Raw genomic sequence first — 14,826 nt, forward strand, 5'->3', positions numbered from 1 at the left:
TTGGCATATAATGTAATGATCTTTTTTAAGGCCCTATCATATTATCTGCATGACTAGAATATTGAGTCTTCATCATCTCCAGATAAATTTATGACCAGGATGATGCTTGGAATTTATTATCAGTCAATAGAGCTCAATACTGTAACAAGGCGTGTAATAAGATATACATATTTAATGATCCGGAGTAAAACAGCCCCACTAATGGGCAGGATGAGAGGGAGGCTGGAGCGTTAATTTCCATCCCCTGCCCCTTTCCATGGGAGCCTGCATCGCTCAGACGGGACGCAGCCCTAGGGTCCCGCGTGGTGCCTGGAACCTGGGCTGGGAGCCGGGACCATGGGCTCTGGGGCCGCTGTGTCTGTGAGCACGTGCTTGCAGCGTGTACGTGTTGGTGGGGAGGCACGTGTACCGGCAGCGTGCAGGTCTGCCTCACACACAGCACGCAGGTATCACTGAGGTGGCTTTGCAGGGTCCGACTGACATCCCCGGCTGCACCACAGAATCAGGGAATAGCTTGGGTTGGAAGGGACCTTCATGGGTCATCTAGCCCCAACCCCCCGCCCCCCCCCCCGTTTTCATAGAACCACAGCATCAGCTCGGTTGGAAAAGACCTTTAAGATCATCAGGTCTAACCTTTACCCAGGACTGCCAAGCCCACCACTAAACCATGTCACTGAGGGCCCCATCTACATGGGTTTGGGGCTCTTCCAGGGATGGGGATTCCACCATTTCCCCTATTCCAATATCTGACCATCCTCGGTGAAGAAGTTTTTCCTAATATCCAGTCTAAACCTCCCCTGGCACAGCTTGAGGACCCCTGCGGCTCCCTCAGCCTGGCACTTTGTGTGAGCACTGCACAAAGCTCCAGCAGCCACTGAGATGCCAGCCAAAGCTGTGCAGAGCTTTTCATGTGTCAGACACAAGCCTGGAATCCTGCCTCTGGGATGGTGCAGGGCTCCGACTGTTTTGATAGGCTGAGAAGGTTGGGGCTGTTCAGTCTGGAGAGGAGAAGGCTGCGTGGAGACCTCAGAGCAGCCTTCCAGTATCTGAAGGGGGCCTATAGGGATGCTGGGGAGGGACTCTTCATTAGGGACTGTAGTGACAGGACAAGGGGCAACGGGTTAAAACTTAAACAAGGGAAGTTTAGACTGGATATAAGGAGGAAGTTCTTTACTGTAAGGGTGATGAGGCACTGGAATGGGTTTTCCAGGGAGGTTGTGAGTGCTCCATCCCTGGCAGTGTTCAAGGCCAGGTTGGACAGAGCCTTTGTTGGCACAGTTTATTGTGAGGTGTCCCTGCCCATGGTGGGCGGGTTGGAACTGGATGACCTTGAGGTCCTTTCCAACCCAAACCATTCTGTGATTCTATGACTTCGCAAGAGGAATTGAGCTGTGGAGCCGGGGTGGATGGACAGACCCTGTCCCCACCGTGTGTGGATGCTTCTGGGCCAGCAGTGCCCTTGGTGGGGGCACAGTCCCACACAATCTGTGCTAGCAGTGCCATCAGCGCAGGGTCCCTCATGCTCCTGCATCCCGGGCAGGAGCAAGGCAGCACTGGGGTGGTCGCACGGTGGGGAGCGGGGCAGGTCTGCGTGCCGAAGCGCCCTGCAGACAGAGTCATGTGGAATGGGGCCCAAGGTTATATTTTGAGCTGCTGGTGCTGATTTTTCCAGCCCTTTGGGATGTTATTAAATTAGTTTCCTAGGACTTTTAATAAGCACTTTTGATACCTTTGAAGCGTGCGGCTTTGTGGGAAGATTACAGTCCCGCATCCATCTCGCTGGGAGAGAAACAATGGCAGCAGGGCTGGCGTTTGATCTCTCCTCCAGAAGGAGAGAGAGGGTTTGTGTGAAACAAAGAGGTGAGCTGCTGATTTGGAGCTAATGTTTAAAAATAGGTAGGTCTCCCTCCACGATAGAGAGACCTGCCCTTCTCTGTGTAATCACCTGCCTCTGCCTCGCTGGACCTGCAGAAACACAGCTCTCTTTATTTGAAGGCTTCGAGTGCAGCGCCGCAGTTTGATTCTGGGTCCTTTTAAAGCAATAACTAGGCCATCTGACCAAGCTTTAAAGAGCAGGAGAACTTTCCATTAGGACTCGCCACACACTCTCAGCGGCACTGGAATTGCATCCTTGCCTTTTATTTCCTTTCTCTGACATCTCGTGTCACTCACAGGCAGGAGAAACTCGGCTTTATCAACTCTGTCATTTCTCCCTTGAAATTTCTCCTTAATTAGGTTCCCAATCCCAGTGGTGGGACCGGGTGTCAGGAGCTGGACATGGAGCAGAGCCAATGGCTGGTTGATGGCAGGAGATGTGTGGGGCTCTAAATGCCCTGCAAAACCCCAGAGCAGTTTGGTCTCCTGCTGCCCTAAATAAGCCCTCCATCAGAGCAGGGCCTGGCAGCGTGCGGAGGGGATATGGGAGGCAGGGACACCTGCACTGGTGCAGTATCTCCTGCATGTGTCCCCACAGCTCCAACACAGCAGAACCGGAGCCATGCCAAGCACCTGTGTGCCCAGCCCCAGCACAGCAGGGGCCATGGAGTGAGATCCTGCATCATAAGCACCCAGCTCCGGCCAAGTATGCATTCACCATGGGGAGAAAAGTCGTCAGGGGAGCTGAATTCCCTTTATCTGTGGATAACTACTGCTGCCTTTAACGGCCTGGAATAAAATAGCCATAAATATCATGATCATAAGCGCTTAGATATGGCAACTTTACACTGAACAGAGGTTTTAACCTTCCCTGTGGAGGAGATCCAGCTCTACATCACTGACTGTTTCCATCCAGCTGCACGGCCAAAGACAAGCTGTAGGTGCGCTGCTCTGAGCAGCCACATCAGCCACCAGCCATCTCTCGGCCCAGTCTAGCCCCAGTGCTCACCCCAGTTTCGGGGTAGGACCTCCCTCCTGCTCTCAGGGCCTGGCTGCTGCTGCTGTGTGTCCTGTGCCCCATCACCCTGGCAGGGCTGCCTGCTCCCACCAGCATCCCCCGGAATCCTCAGGGACCAGCTCCAGTGGCAGAGATGGTCCTGGCTGCGCCAGCAGGGCAAAGGCAGAGCCATGGTGGCGATGGGCTGTGAGCAGCTTCCCTGCTCCTCTGCATCCCTTGGACTTCTCTCTTGCTCTGGTGCTGATGGGATTGAGCACGTTGGCAGCGCTGCTGCTTGCTCACCTCCCTTGCCCACAGCTGCCTGCAGCCCCACAGTCAGGCCAGGCCAGGAGATGAGGCTGCTCCACCTGCACCCATGGGGCTCCCAGCCACCCCTCCACACTTTGCTCAGCATCTCTGGCTGTGTTCAGGCAGCACCTGTGGGTAGGGACCCTCCATCCATGTTGCAGAAGGGGACAGGCCTGGCCATCTCTGCGTCCAGCACAGCCAGGGGGAGGGATGCTGAGAGCATCTCTGCCTTGTCCCATTCCCAGGTCCAGCTGGGTCTCCCCAGGCAGCCCAGCCCGGACAGGCAGGCATCCTGCATCCATCATGCTGTCCTCCTCTAAGGGAGCACCAGTGGTGGAGCCTGTGGTTTACTGGGATCCACCTGCAGCGTCAGTGAACTCCCATTCCCATTTCCACCTGCAGGGTCCTGAAGCACCAACTTCTGTGGGATCGTGTCACTGTCACCTTGTCCCCAGGCCAGGCCAGGCCAGGGGTGCTGTACCAGCCCCGGAGCAAGGGGTGAGTTTGCATCCCACTTCACCTCACCAGTGCCCTGCCATGACTTTCTCTTGCACAGCGACTTTCAGGCGAGCTGTAAAACACCGGGGCGAGTTAAATAATACACGACAGTGTACGGTATAAATTACAGAAGGCAGCGGCGGAGCGACAGTGTATGCTGAATAAATTAAGGGCTGCGTGACTTACAGGCGAGATTGATCTCCTGCCGAGCATTTTGTTTAGTGACGTGCTTGTCATAAGGGAGACCTGATTATGGGCGCGGAGGCACGTGGCTCCGACCTGGGGAGCACGGTGCAGACCGGGCTCCGAATGTCAGCAGGGTCCTCACGCTCCCAGGGTTTGCTCTTTCCAAGGCCAAGGACCTTGTGCCATGGACCCTGTTAGTCCTCAAGGCCATCCAGTTTTGTTGCAGCCAGGGCGAAGGACTGTGCTGCCACAGGGAGCTGCTGGGGTCTGGAAACCCCTATCTGGCAGACTCGCAGGGTTGGAGGCACCCCAACCCAAGCTTATTCCCAATGGAGCATCCTTTTTCCTCCTGTGGCTGGTCAATGACAGTGCTGCTGTCCTCGAGCTCTAGCACCACTCACAAAGTAACACAGGGACCCCGCTGGTATGGAAGGACCCAGTGCTGACTGAGCAGCAGAGCTCAGAGCCATGGGACCAGTTTGGGGTTGAATAGCAGAAAAAGACAAATCCTTGCTGGAAGTTAGGTAGGGATCTTGTAACAGCAGCATACTGCCATGACCCACCAAGGGAGTGGAGAGTCTTCTTGAGGGCAGCGTTTGGGCTGGATAAATTTGGGCAGTATGTGCTTTCGCTGCAGGGATACAGCAGCTGGGTGAGAGGCTGGGGTGCAGCAGCGTGCCTAGCTGCTGCCTTCACCCACCAAACTCAAGGCCAAGTTTGGAGGCTGGTGTCTTCCTATGGGCAGCAGAGTAGTGATGGCTTCCATGCAGCATCACCTTGGCCAGAAGCAGCGCCAAGCAGTCAGCGTGCACCCTGCGAGGCCATGGCAAAGGCTGCGGCATGGGAGACCTCCCTGGGCTGCAGCGAGGGTGCTGGGAGCTGGAGGCCATGCTTAGGAAAGGGCTGGCCGGCGGGATGCGCTCCCCTCCGGCTCGGCGGCTGTCTGTCACTCGGCGGGATTATGAGTAGTGAGCGTAATGCATCGGCGTATGAATAGGGTTGTCTGGCTGATGGTGATGTATCGTTTTTCATTACTGCCTCTCAAGCCCTCCCTGCTCCACGTGTGGAAATTCTATTTATTCCCTAATTTGTAAAAATTCCCTCCTTATCTGATACCAATCAGGGAGGGGTAATTGGCTCTCCAGGGCTAGCGGCTGGGGTCCTGATGAAGAGATATGTGTGTCTGCTCCGGCTGTCCAGGCACCCTGCCCTGCTGCACCAGTGACACGGGCCACAATTAATAATGATTTGCAAATGGCAGACAAGCAATAACGCAGAAAGATGTCCAGCCAGCCTCCTGCCCGCCCCTTAATTTCCTTCTGTAATATAAATGGCACGGGAACGAAAATCCAGAGCTATAAATTCTGAAATTAGTTATTCACCATAATAAATGGTTCCCTTTTTGGTGCGTGGTCCCGCTCATCCTCCTCTTCCACCCCCCTTCCATTCCCTCCCAGCCCCCTCGCCCGCTACCTACTTCATTTGAGTCCTAATATGCAAATGCTGTAATTTAACGGGATGGTGAAGTTGATTTTCATGTTAACTTAATTACTTTGATTTATGAAGGGCTGGGATGCAGACACGGCTCCATCCTTACCCACCTCCCACCCTCGCCCCTCCACAGTCCCACTGACCCGCCGCCTCTCTTCCCTTGTCTTGCCTTCTCTCAGTCCTCCCTTGCTCTCCTTCTCCAAGTTCAGTGTTTTATTAGCTGCCTTTAAGTGGACATAAGTCCTCGCGACAATCGCATGATGCGGAGGACAAATTCCCCGTCCTGCCTTGTTTAATCGTGCCTGGATAATGGATGTATAATTGACTCATTTGAATGCTTTTGCCTACAGGAGTGCAGAGCATTAAATGTTTGATTGCCTTAATTTCCAAACAGATCATTATCCCCTCCTTACCCGCTCTTAATAAACACTTTATGAGGATTTTTTTTGTAAAGGAAAAAAAATCTCCACTCCTCGTACTTCTCTGAAGTGATAAACTCTAATTAAGTCTAATATTTAAAAATATGGTAATGGTGACTTGTTTGAATAAGTGGCCTGCATTTCCATAATTTCATTATTACGTAAAACACGCTAATTATTTGAAGTGTGCTTATTACTACAAGAGAAATCTCCTTCTAATAAAGATGAAATTGGCTTTTCCCCCTGTATCGCCGCGCACGCCGCTCCCCTTCCCTCCTGGCCGGTGAGAGGCCGCAGCCAGGAGCGGGGCGGTGGCAGCGCTCGCTTTGTTTGCCCAGGGATGCCCGCTGGGATGCTGGGTGTGTGGGGACAGTCACAGGGATGGAGGACGAACCGAGGGCTCAGCACACCCTGTGCCACCCTCAGCCCGATCAATGTCAGTGCCCTTTGGGGATCGGGCACTGGTGGGGATGTTGTGAGAGAGCTGCCCATCCCTTCAAGCTGGGATGCCCCAGATGTTGGGATCCCTGCACATGGCATCACCTGTGCCCGGCCGTGCAGCACGTCGTGTTTCAAGGCTTCTGTGTCCCCATCTACCCAGCTCTGTGCCAGCGCAGTGGGGACACGATAGAAAGAGTGGTTCCCAGCATGGAGAACAGGAGGAAGCATCCCATCACCCATGGGGTGACAGTGGCCACCCCGGGCAGGGCTCCTCTCTTGTGTCTGCCTGACTGCTTCCTATGTACACTCAGTTGTGTCACCTCCCTGTGGACCTCCCTGCTCGGGTGAGCCACGTTTGGAGGCCTCACTGACCACGGTGTGCAGAGGGTGGGATGAGCATCCCGTCCCCAAGGGACAAGGACAGCAACAGGTAGGGACAGGACGAGTATTGATTGTGTCCAAAGCCCTTTCAGAGCCCGTGCGGGGGCTCTGTGGCGGGGCGGGCAGGGGAGGCACTGGGATGAAGTCAATATAAAACTAATTTCCTTTTCTTCATGAAGAAATGAGGTGTGTGGCAGTAACGTAATTGCAGATAATGAGGTAAGTTATTCTTAATATTCCACATGTCGCTGTCAGCTCCACCTAATGTACCTGCCGGCTGTGCGGGGCACACGGAGCCCCTCGCCCCACATGCAGCATTATGAGGCCATTTGTTTGGGAGAAGCCTGGCAGGACCATCCCTGGTGTCCCCATGGATACCTTCAGGATGGGAGCTCTTAGCTCTGCCGTGTCTTTGTCACCACTGCAGCTGGGCATCCTGGTGTCCCCACCTCGCCCTCTGTGTCATGGCAGGGATGGATGTGGACTGGATGCAGCTCCCTCCCATCTCCAGCATGAACAGAGGGAGTGTCTCTGGCTCTGTGTGCCAGGCAAAACCGCTGTCATTCATTGCCCCTGATGGTTGCCCCCTCCTGGGGATGTGGCTGCTCGTAGGGAACAGCACAGCCCACTGAAGGGACCCAGCACCCAGCGCTCCCTTCTGCTATAGCTGGGGATGCCGGCTGAGCTTCGTGGGGACCATACGGTTCCTGCTGATCACAAGGCCACCTGCTGTCACCGGGGTCAGCAGCAGGAGACGGAGGGCTGCGGTTAGGGTTTCCGCTTTGCAGGGAGCTGTTGTACAAAGGCAGCGGTGATATTATTCATTAACAGTAATCTGCCATTAGAACATTGACAAATGGCCCCTCGTCGCCTGAGCATCAGTTCTTGTACAGCCCATAAAGCATGGGGACAGTTTAAATATGGACCTGCTCAGCTCGGGCCGGGGGTGATCCGTCTTCCCGGCCATAGCACAGGTGCAGAGGGGCTGCCTCCAAATGAGCACATTTAGGGGGCCCTGCGCTCCCCCAGCTCCTTGCACTGTGTCTCAGCCCAGCGCACGGTGGTCACAGTGGTGCTCGGTCCATTGACCCCCAGTGGCAATGGCATCCACACAGTCAGGTGCCATGGAGAGGCAGGGGAAATGCCAGCAGGAGCCTGGGGTGGGTGCAGAGGTGATGCTCTCCCCAGTGAGCGTTGCTCCTCCTGGCAGCCCCATTCCTGCATCACACCTGGTCTGCAAGCTAAGCATCCTGCTGATGGAATCCTTGAGCTCATCCTGGGTTTGCAGTGGCCAGAGGGAGGATGTGCAGTGGCTGGGATGAGGGGTTTCTGCCTCCATTCTGGCAGAGGAGTGCGGTGGGAATGTCTGTACCCCTCCAAGGACAAGGGCGGTCAGTGATGCTGAATGGTGGCAAACTCCAGCCCTAATCAAGAGAGGCTCCTGCTCCCCATGTGTGTGCACGTACCACTGTCCTTGGCTGTCACTGCGGCAAGAGCTTGTCAAGACACAGGGAGGGCTGGGCCGTGGGTTTCGAGGCCGTGCGGTGCTGCAGTGGGTCACAGGGGGGACATGGGGCGATGCTCGGCAGCAGCATGACAAGGCGAGGGGCAGGGAGGCAGGACAGAGCCACCCTCTGTTTGCAGGAGGCAGGATAACCCCAGGCTGACCCCTTTCACACACACTGCACAACACCCCTAAATCAATTGCATCTTATTATTACAATATCAATATACAATATTCCAACAATAACACCATTGATTTTCTACTCAGAGGCTGCACCTAAGTCTGTTTTAAAGAGGAGGGAGTTAATAGTGCCCTCATTAAAAATCTATAGATTACCCCCCACCCCCAAAAAAGAAAAAGCAGTTTATATTCATTAGGGCTATTGAATATAAAGTAATATGTTTGTGTAGGACATTGGAGTAATGTGATAATCCGTCCGCATATCAGGGAGAAATCCACTTAGCAACCCTGTCAGCTTGACAAGAAAAATGTGCCCATAAAGTCAGGAATACATTGAGGGAGCGAGCGCCAGGAGAGCGGGAGCGCGCGGAGCCTGTGCAGCACCCGCAGAGCTGTGCCAGCCAGTGACATGGGGCCACCTTCACCCTGTCCCCCTGCGCAGGCCTGGGGGGACAGGCGGGCACCCCAATGGCCCCTGGCAGTGTCTGGGACCCGGGTGTGCTGGGATAGGGATCAGGAGGTTCCGCACCCCGGTGGCCTCTGCGGGCCCAACAGGGGCACCCTGATGGGACGGGTTTGGTGGGTGCCAGCCTGGGTGCTGGGGACAGCAGGGGCACAAGGAGGGCAGGGCTGCCCCTGGCCCCCGGCCTGCATCGGATCCCACTCGTCCCCTGCCGCGTGGTCACCTTTGCGATGGATTAAGCACTGAAAGAGCGGCAGAGCAATCCCGTTCGGGCTCTCTTAGGCTGTCAATTGCCATTTTTGTAATAGAAATTCCTTTCACAAGGTAACAACGGCCAGATTTAGGGGATTTCATATTGCTAATAATTCCCCAAACAGCCATCTGACTGTGTTGTTTTAAAAGCCGCTTAGTTTTTTGCTTTGGAGTTTATGAAAATCTCCCACTCTAATATCCCGAGAGCCAGCCTATAATTGTGTTATTAAATCAATCGCAGCGGATTACATTGTAAAATCAATAGATGGCTGTAATTGCATATTAGAAAGTTGTTCTGCTGTTGTTGAGGTTTTTTTTACATGGATAATTATAATAAGCGTGTTTACCTTAGCACTGATTTGGAATGAGTCTCACTAAATGACTTATGACAGGCTTGGCGCTCCCGCTGCCAAAGGGCCATGGCATCATTTGAGACGGTGAGGACGGTGCTACCTGTGCAGGTGGCACCAACCTGCTGGGGTCCCACTGGCTTCGCAGGCCGGCAGCTCAGAGCCCGGGGCAGCGCCCAGCACTCGCATGCAGCATGAGAGCACATCAGGGCTTTGGGAAGGCAGCTGGTGGGGTTCAGGAAGCAGCCAGTGGTCCCAGAGGATCTCCCCAGGGACCAGCTTGACAGTCCCAGGAGGTCCCATGGGGTCCCCCAGGTCTCTGTGCGGTTCCCCTGGAAGCAATACAGAGCAATAGCCAAGTCCTAGCATCCCACACCGGCCCTGGGCGATGCTGTGGGCAAGGAGGATGCAACGGGATGCCTGGGAGTGGTGAAGGGCTGTGCTTTCCCATCCAAGATGTGGACTGACATTGCTCAGAGGCCAGGATTTCCTTTGCTGTTACCTTTCTGGGAGACCGGGCCAGGGCTGCCTGGTGGGGGTGCTTTGGCTGCAGATGGTGGCACTCTCCCTGCCTTGGTTTCTCTGTCTTTCAAGCCACCATTTCCCTGTTAGGTACAACTGGGAGCTGGCTTCCTTTTGGTGCTGGTTTCCTGGGGCTACAGCAGGTCCTAAGGATGGTGAGAGGTTTGTTTGTGTTGGAGTAAGTGACAGCAGGAGCTGGCGCTGTGGCTTGGGCAGGCAGGACACCCGTCATCTCCAGGGCACTTCCAGAGCCATCGGTGCCACCTTGGTTAGCAGAGAGGACAAAGGCACAGACAGGCTCATCTCTGCCCCTGTGCCAGCCAGTGGGGCTGGGGACACCTCTCCTTAGAATCACAGAGTGGTTTGGGTTGGAAGGGACCTTAAAGCTCATCCAGCTCCAACCCCTGCCATGGGCAGGGACACTTCCACTAGAGCAGGTTGCTCCAAGCCATCCAACCTGGCCTTGAGCACTGCCAGGGATGGGGCAGCCACAGCTTCTCTGGGCACCCTGTGCCAGCACCTCAGCACCCTCATAGTAAAGAATTACTTCCTAATATTTAATCTAAATCTCCCCTCTTTCAGTATAAAACCATTCTGCTTGTCCTGTCACTACATGACCTGGACCCTTCTCCTTCATCAGGCTGTCCTCTTACCCAGCTCTCTTCCCCTGCTTGTCACAGTGGCGAGGGGAATGGTGCCGTAAGGGGGGCCGGGGGGAACACTATGGAGGCACATAGCTCCAGTGGGGACATTACCTCCTCTGCTGCCAGCCATCAGCCAGGAGGGTCCCAGCAGCTCAGGGCAGTTCCCTGAGGAGCTGCACCTCTGCCCAGCGCTGAGGGACGAGTGATGGCTTTGCCATCAGGTCACGGGGTGCAGCGGGGCTGGGCAGCGCTGGTGGTGGGGCAGGGAGCAGCAGAGCATCCCCATCGCTGCAGGCAGGCGCTGCCCGTCTGCTCGGGGCCCTCAGTGCGGCACGCGGCACTGTCAGCAGGCAGCCTGCTGTCTCCTAGACAGTGAAATATGGCCACAATTAGCCCGGATACAGTTCAATTATGATAAACAGCGTTTGCACCCTTTAAGCCGTGATTAAAAGGCCTCCTCCCGTTGATAGAGAGACCTAATTTCACATTATTATCGCTGTAGCTTGATTATAAAGCACTCCCTGGATTTACAGTTGGGAGATGGATGTGGAGGCTTCTTTATCATTTACACATCAGTAATGATGCAGCCTTCCCTCCACCACAACATCCATCCAGCGGCGGCAGGGAGAGGGGGGCCCTGCCTGCTCCCCCCTTCCCGGGGCACCCTCTCCCCATGTCAGCCGGGCCCCACTGCCACATGCAAGTGGGCAAAGTCACCCTTACGGTAACAGCTTGATAAATGGGCGGGCGGTAATGAAATGGAGACATCAAGGCGTGGGGCGAGGAAGAAAGAGTGGTAATCGGAACGAGTGGAGCTGTCCCGAAACGGAGGGGAGCGGGAAGAAGGATCGCCTCTGCGCCGTGTGCTGTCAAGGGAGAAATTACACATTTACTCTTGCTTTTTCTTAAGGAGACGGCCCTCATAGATCAAAACATGGATTTACAAGCCAATTTTCAACATGAAATATAGACACTAGGAATCAATTTAAGCCCGGCTTCTATTTTAGCAAACGGTGCCTGAGTTTAGTCCCAGGTAAATAACACCAGCCAGAGCCTTCCCCCTCCTGGCTGCTGCTCGGCCACCCTTTGCTCTGGTGGTCGTGGAGCTGCTGGATGGACCCCGGCACCCGCTTCGACCGTGGTCTGACTTAGCATGGGGCTGGTGGGCACGGGGCAGCACCAAGGGCTGGCTCTGGTGGGGACAAGGACAACCTCAAGCTGCAGAGAGAGCCCAGAGCCACACAGCCCCTGCATGAGGAGGACCAGGGGAAGGTGGGGACCAGGCTTGGCTGGTGGAGGGCAGCTCCAGCATCACTTGCTGTCCCCATCCCAGCGCAGGGACAGCCCCTTTGCTGGCCATTGCGCCTGAAGGACAGGGGTGCTGGAACAGGAGGCTGACACTGGGCTTGCAGGGAAGCAGCCACTGTCCAAGAGATAGGGACTGTCATGGGTCCGGCTTGCAGGAATGCTGCCTTCCGAATCTACCGGCTCCCCACAGGCTGTGAGGCAAGCACCAGCCTGGAGAACCCAGGGATGTATCCGCTTGCAGCCTGAGCAATGCCAAGCCTCTGGGTCCTGGGCATGGATCCATGCCAGTGCAGCATGGGGCCATACTGGGATGCAGGTGACCAGTGCTGGGGAGCTGGGGACCCCGCACTCACCCCACAGCACCACAGGGCACTTGGGACAGAGTGTCTGGACTGGTGTGGACACAGGGGCTGTGCCTGGAGCTGCACGGCCCCAGCATTGGAGCTGGGAGCTTGATCCAACAGGCCCTGGTCTGATCGTGGCTTTAACCCAGCACCTCTGTGCTCTCTCTCTGCAGATGACTGTAAGAACATCGCCAACATCATGAAGACACTGGCCCATAGAGGCTTCATCTTCAAGCAGACCTCCAAACCCTTTTGATCCCCAAGGCAAGCCAGGCAAGGGCTGCATGCGCCCGGCGCCGGCGAGGCGGGGAGGACGGGCTCCAGCATTAAAAACAAAACGGCAACCGAGGCCAGAGGAACCGACACAAAAAATCTCAATTTCAGCTGTTAACTCCAGTAGAGGTTGTATATATGGGAAGGCAAATCTGTGTAGACCTGATGTGACTCCCTCTCTGGGCTGCTCCGGACATTATGCCATGCTAGCGGACAGCCGCGTAGGGCGCTTGCACCACATTTTAGACTCGTAGTTCTTTTTCTTTGGCTCCCGATTTCCGTCCCTCCCTCCATATCCCACCCCGTCCTCCCTCTCCCGCCCCGTAGCCAGAGCATCCCCCCCTCCATCTCCTCCCTCCCCGGCATGGGCCGTCCCCACCTCCCCTTCTTCTTTCTTTTCTCTGGTTTTATGTTTCCAGGCCTCGATGGCTGCTGCAGCGATGCCTGCGCCCGGGCAGCGCTCACGGAGGCTCAGCAGTGTCGAGACGGCCCCTCGCCCTCCCTGCCAGCCCCCCCGCCTCTCCCCCGAGCGCCTCTCCCCCCTTTTTGAGTCAACACTAACCCCTCTCTGACTCCTGTATGTGACAAACGCGATCCGTCTCTTTATGTTCAAGGTGAAGTGCCTGTATTCTCCGCTGCAGAGCCCCTCGGCAGCCCCACCGTGGGCTGCAGGGCCCCGGAGGGCTCCCTTCAGTGGGGCAGGGGCCCAGCGGGCGGGCGGCAAGAGGGAGGTGACAGCATCCATGCGGAGCCCCGTCCCCCGTCCCGCCTGCTGGTGCCTCTTGCAGGGCTGAGTGGGATGCCCGAGCCCTGCCCCGGCCCCGCCGACCGATCCCAGCTCCACCGGGGACGGGCCCGCCACAGCCCCGCGTCGGTCGCCGGCGGTGGACGTGCCAGCGAGCGCTGGCCCCCGGCCCACAGGTACCCGAGCAGGGGAGCTGCAAATTGCCCCGTGCCCCCGGTCCCGCTCCCCTCCGACCCCATCCGGCCTCCCTCCGCCCCCGAGCTGCGGCTCGGCCCCCACCCCGGTCCCCGCGGACGCTCAGCAGCAGCTGGCTTGTTGCCTGAGAGAGTTGCCGAGCACATCCCCTCCGGCTGGGTGGGCTCCCGGCCGGCCAGGGCGGTTGGGGGGCAGCCATGGGGCAGGCTGAGGGCACACGTGTCGTGTGTCCCGTCCCGTCCGTCCCCCCCCAAAAGTGTCACCTATCACCCAGTCCCAGGGCCCTGCTGAATGGAGCCCTCGTCCGGGTGCTGACCTAGCAGGGAGGCTGCAGCCCCGGGCCCGTGCGTGCATGGCCTGGAGCGAAGCCGGTGACGGCAGCCAGAAGGGCAATACAGGCACTGAACTTGGCGGTACATGACTGCATGGTGTGTGGTGTTCCAGTTAAACCAACCGATAATGCAAACCCAGCATTCTCATTGTCTAGTTATTCCAATCCTTGCTGTAAATGTGCCACATGAATAAAGTTTGGGGGTAAAGGAGCCCGGGCTGTGCCCATCCATGCGCGAGTGTGTACAGGGGGAAGCAGAGGCAGGGGTGTGTTGCCTGGGTGCCCCATGGATGGGGCTGTCCTTTCTGGGATACAGCACCCCAATATGTCCATGCTCCCTACCAAGACAAGCTTTTTGGCTGTGAACGGGAGGTCTGGCTTCCCTCGTATTGGGAACACTTCCTAGCAGCCTCCCCCACCACCTTATGTTTGCTTGTACCTCAGAACAGCCACCAAGGATGCCACCAGCCTGTCCCAACAGGGCTGCACCAGTGGGTGCCACCACCACGTCCCACTGGCATCTGTCACCTCACCCTGCAACCTGGCACACTGTGCCCACATAGCTGCTATCACAGAGCATCCCTGCTACAGGCAGCATGGCTCTGCCCTGGGTACTGGGGCACCCGCTCTGCCAGTGCAAGCAGCAGCTCCATGATGCAAGGAGCCATACCCGGGCCATGCAGGAACCACCATCACATCCACGTGCCCAAGGGACCTGCCTGGTGCTGCGGTGCGACAGGGACTCAGCTGTCCAGCTGGCACGGAATGGGCAGATCCCAGAGGGAAGGGGCAGCCCCAGCCCACTCACTCCAGCAAAGGTCACAGGGGTTTTAATGGCTCCCTCTGAGCAGCCCCTGATCAGCTTTATTGACCCATTTTCGATGGAGTCATCTAATTAGTTTTCTATGAAAACTAAGAACTTGGCCTTTGCCCTTTCCTCCTGCAGGCGAGAATGTGACTCAGAGGACGCTGTCACGGCGGATCGATCGCCAGTTACACTTGAAAGGCAGGTGGAGGGGACATGGGGTGGGCAGCAGCAGTGGGGCTCACAGCAGGGCCATGGTGCCCACAGTGGGCACTGCACAAACCCAGGCTCCCATTGCTGACTTCAGCAACCC

The 14,826-nt window shown here is 56.4% G+C and overlaps 1 protein-coding gene across 2 annotated transcripts in view; it reads left to right on the forward strand.

The window, feature by feature from the left end:
* The window catches only part of ERI3 (ERI1 exoribonuclease family member 3), a 130,671-nt gene extending 116,752 nt beyond the window's left edge, over positions 1 to 13,919 (forward strand). For both annotated transcript variants that reach the window (XM_065673536.1, XM_065673533.1), the window contains one exon: positions 12,338 to 13,919. In XM_065673536.1, the coding sequence (XP_065529608.1) occupies positions 12,338 to 12,420 (83 nt within the window). In that variant the 3' untranslated portion in view covers positions 12,421 to 13,919. The remainder of the gene's footprint in view (positions 1 to 12,337) is intronic.
* Positions 13,920 to 14,826: the final 907 nt, after the last annotated feature.

This window comes from Lathamus discolor, chromosome 3, assembly GCF_037157495.1.
Source record: "Lathamus discolor isolate bLatDis1 chromosome 3, bLatDis1.hap1, whole genome shotgun sequence".
NCBI lineage: Eukaryota > Metazoa > Chordata > Aves > Psittaciformes > Psittacidae > Lathamus > Lathamus discolor.